Source organism: Pteropus alecto, unplaced genomic scaffold, assembly GCF_000325575.1.
Source record: "Pteropus alecto unplaced genomic scaffold, ASM32557v1 scaffold20, whole genome shotgun sequence".
NCBI lineage: Eukaryota > Metazoa > Chordata > Mammalia > Chiroptera > Pteropodidae > Pteropus > Pteropus alecto.
Genome location: NW_006436298.1, coordinates 6,845,593 through 6,849,185, shown reverse-complemented (window position 1 = coordinate 6,849,185; position 3,593 = coordinate 6,845,593). Strand labels below are relative to the sequence as shown.

Genomic DNA, 3,593 nt, shown 5'->3' with positions numbered 1-3,593 from the left:
AAAAAAAAAAAAAATCAGTGCATGCAATTCAAATACAATTCATTCAGTAAATACTTGTGTCTACTATGTAGAAGGCACTATATCTATACATGGGGCTTGGGATAACTAATTCTCAGTTCGGTTATTAGGTGTGTGACCTTGGGAAAATTACTTAACTTTTCTACATCTCGGTTTCCTGATCTGTGAAACAAGATCTGTAGCACCGTGGTAAGGGTTGAGATGCGGTACTCAAATCATGTGGAACATAGAAGGTGCCTAACAAATGCTGTCTGTCACCCTCTGCCCTTTTCTGCAGAGAACTTATAGATGCCCAAATAGAAATATTTAAAACAATTCATATTTGTGAATTCATGCATAAAATATCTATATTAAAGGATTTATCAATTAGTTTTTGTTGCAGATTATAACCACTATTCAATTGTTAGTCTTTATAAAGGAAAACTTGCAAAATTCAACCAGTCCTGAGTTGAATTTGATTCTGCAATGAACTATAGAAGGGCAGCTCTGCTAAGCAAATAATACAAATAAGATGGCAAAGGACTGTTTCCCCCATCTACCTAACACAATCTCTTGAGTAAATAACTTTAAACTGTTTATTCAAAAATAACTTCAGGTTTACAGAAAAGTTGCAATAGTATACCTTTTTTATCTATATTCACTAATTGTTAATATTGTCCCATTTGCCTTATCATCTATCTAAATACAGACTTTACTTTTTTCCTAATTTATTTGCGAGTAAATTACATACATTATGCTCCTTTATCACTAAATACTTGAATTTCCTAAGAATATGGACAGATTCAAAAAATTGATTACCAGCTTCAGGAAATTTAACATTGATATGACATTTTAAAATCTACTATCCATAGTCTAATTTGTCAATTGACCTAGCACTGTCCTTTATAACATTTTCCCTCTATAGACCAAATCCAGACCAGAATCGCCTATTGTGATTGGATTTACTGTCACAGTAAATATCTGATATAGTTATTTACAAAATGAGTTTCTCAAAATAGATTAGAAAATCAAACTTGGACTACAAAAATGCAGTTAAGTTCTGTTCCAGCATTTTGTGTTCTTTACTTTTCACAAGAAATAGTTGTTAGTAATACTATTTCTACAATTCCAAAGTTATCATAAGTATTTAAAATGGAGAAAACCTTAACCTCATTAAAAATGAAGGCAATGAATACCAGTTCCAGCCAAATTGTTGGGCCTTTTTTATACATCTTTGGTACTATCTCTCAGAACTTAGGACAGGTCAAGAAGGACACGCTCGAAAGTGGTTACTGTATTTACCTAGGGGTTAGTGAGAACATTGGCTGGGAGGGTAAAGAGGAATTTTTGCTTTTTACTCTATGAATTTTTGTATTGTTTAGATTTTTTGACAACGAACACACATTTCTTATTTAATAATAAACAAGGGAAGGCAAAGAAAACTAGATGACGGCTTGGATTCCTGATGTGTGGGGTTAACCTGAACATCGAAGTTCATCTGTACTTTGCTTTTCTTCGTCAGAAGAGACGGTGACACCTTCCACTAACTTATGCGAGGAGACGTCAGAAATTAATTAGTCGCTAAACTACTATTTTAAGGAGAAACAGTCAACAGAAATGGTTCTCATCGATCAGAAAAACCTCTCACGTTAACTGGCTGGCAGTTCTAAGGTTAACGGTGTGCCCTGAAAACCAGAGGTTCAAACGGAACCGTCCTGGATTTTAGAGCATTCATTCTGCAGCGGGGAACAGAGTAACCAATGAAAGCTAGAAGCAGCTTGGAAGCAGGGGGAGAGAACGGATGGCTCCAGGGCGCGTGTTAAATCAAGCAGGCTGTCCGGGCTGTCAGGGGGATGAGAAGGACGCGGGTCTCCGCGCCAATCCGGGTGGAACCCAGGGCAGCGGCCGGAGGTGTGCCCGCATCGGCCAAGCTGCCGTCCAGGTCCGCGAGTGAGCGAGATCGCGAGCGCAGGAGCGGGGAGAGGGCAGCTGCGGAGGCAGGAGGCGGGAAGCCGGATCAGTCCCTTACCGAGCGCTGGGCACGTCCACCGGCCCGAGGCCGCCGCCGGGGCCGGCTAGTACGTCCCCGCCGTATTTCTCCTCCATCTCGGGGCTCAGGAACCACCGCCGCTGCCCCTGCCGCCGGGTCTCCTCATGTCTCACCGCTGCCGCGGAACTGCGGACGCAGGCGCATCACTCTCCCATGGCAGCGGCCTCGTCGGGTCCCTGCAGGCCGGGCCGCGGCTGCCGCTGTCCCTGGAACCGGCTTCCAGGCACACGCGCGTCGGGACTAGGCCGCGAGCAGTTCCGGCAGCGCCAGGTTCTCAGGAGTCGCACCGGTGCGGACGTTGCCAGGCCACGTCATCCGGCCCAGCAGCCCTCACTCTCGGGAAGTGGCCAGCCCCGCGCCTGCGCACAACACAATTCTCGCCTCCCATTGCCCTTCCTTAGGCTCCTCCCACCGCGGGGTGATTGATCAAATCCTCGTCCGCTATAAGCCCCTCCTATTGAAGCGGCCCCTGAGCTTACTTGTCCCTGCAGCGCCACCTATGGGCCTTCAGGGATACAGCGGGTTCTCATAGCGAGAGGGAGGACCAGGCTTTCTTTAGGGTTATTTTTCCGTTGCTAAAAAGTTAGGAACGTGGGATCCTGTGTCTGTCTTCGTTTGAATCCCATACCTGCTACTAAGTAATTGTGTAACTTGGACTTTCTACACCTCAATAGGTTTGTTGGGAGGATATGTGTTAGTATGTGACAACTGTCTAGAACAACGAATGGTATACCATAATCAATAAATACCAGCCATTATTAATACTCATAGGGAAATTGGAGGATTGAGATTTGGAAATGAAAATGGGTTTGGAGCAGTGTAAATTATGATTAATTCATAATACTTAATTTGAATAGACATAAAGAGTCTTAGTAACATAAAACAATGAGGAATCACAGTCTGCCTGCTGGGGCTTTCTAATCTATTGTAGAAAACACTTAGCGATTTGAGAGCAAGGGGTGCTTGGCACAGATGCTAATGTTTCCCAAACAAGGTGTGACATATGTATAAGAAAAGACTCTTTGATAGACAGAACCTGACCTGGATCTCGGTAAGGTTTTGAACATGGGAGAAAGGCATAGTGGGAAGATGTATCCTATGTGTAGAACACAGAGGAAGGCAGGACCTTTAAAATATAAAGATGTGTATTTTTTTATTTTAGACAAAAGAACAAATATACTATATTTGCTACATATTCCTCATATACATGGGAGTTGTAAATTCAGAATGTTGTATAGCATTATGTTTGTTTATTGAATTTATACGACAATGTGCATATCTTTTGCCTGCTTCAGGTGATTGGTACTGATTGTCCCAGAGTGGGGTGGATCAAGTAAAGTCCACCAAAAAGTGACATTCTTGCTTCAGTTTCTCCAAATGACTTTTTTTTGGTACTAATTTTTTTGGGTAGCAAATTCTTTGTAAAATTCTTATTTTCAAATCAGAATGGCAGTGGAAACAACTAACTACCGTGTTTCTAGAGCTAGTTCCAGTCCTAGTTCTAGAGAACTAGGTGAAATGTCATGTATAAATTAACATTAACTTT

General features: G+C 42.4%; 1 protein-coding gene across 2 annotated transcripts in view; it reads right to left on the bottom strand.

Moving 5' to 3' along the window:
• Positions 1-2,403, bottom strand: part of SLC30A5 (solute carrier family 30 member 5) — a 25,227-nt gene extending 22,824 nt beyond the window's left edge. Inside the window, exon 1 of one of the 2 annotated variants that reach the window (XM_006913104.3) lies at positions 2,027-2,403. In XM_006913104.3, the coding sequence (XP_006913166.1) occupies positions 2,027-2,103 (77 nt within the window). In that variant the 5' untranslated portion in view covers positions 2,104-2,403. The remainder of the gene's footprint in view (positions 1-2,026) is intronic. The other variant, XM_006913105.3, reaches the window with a different exon arrangement.
• Positions 2,404-3,593: the final 1,190 nt, after the last annotated feature.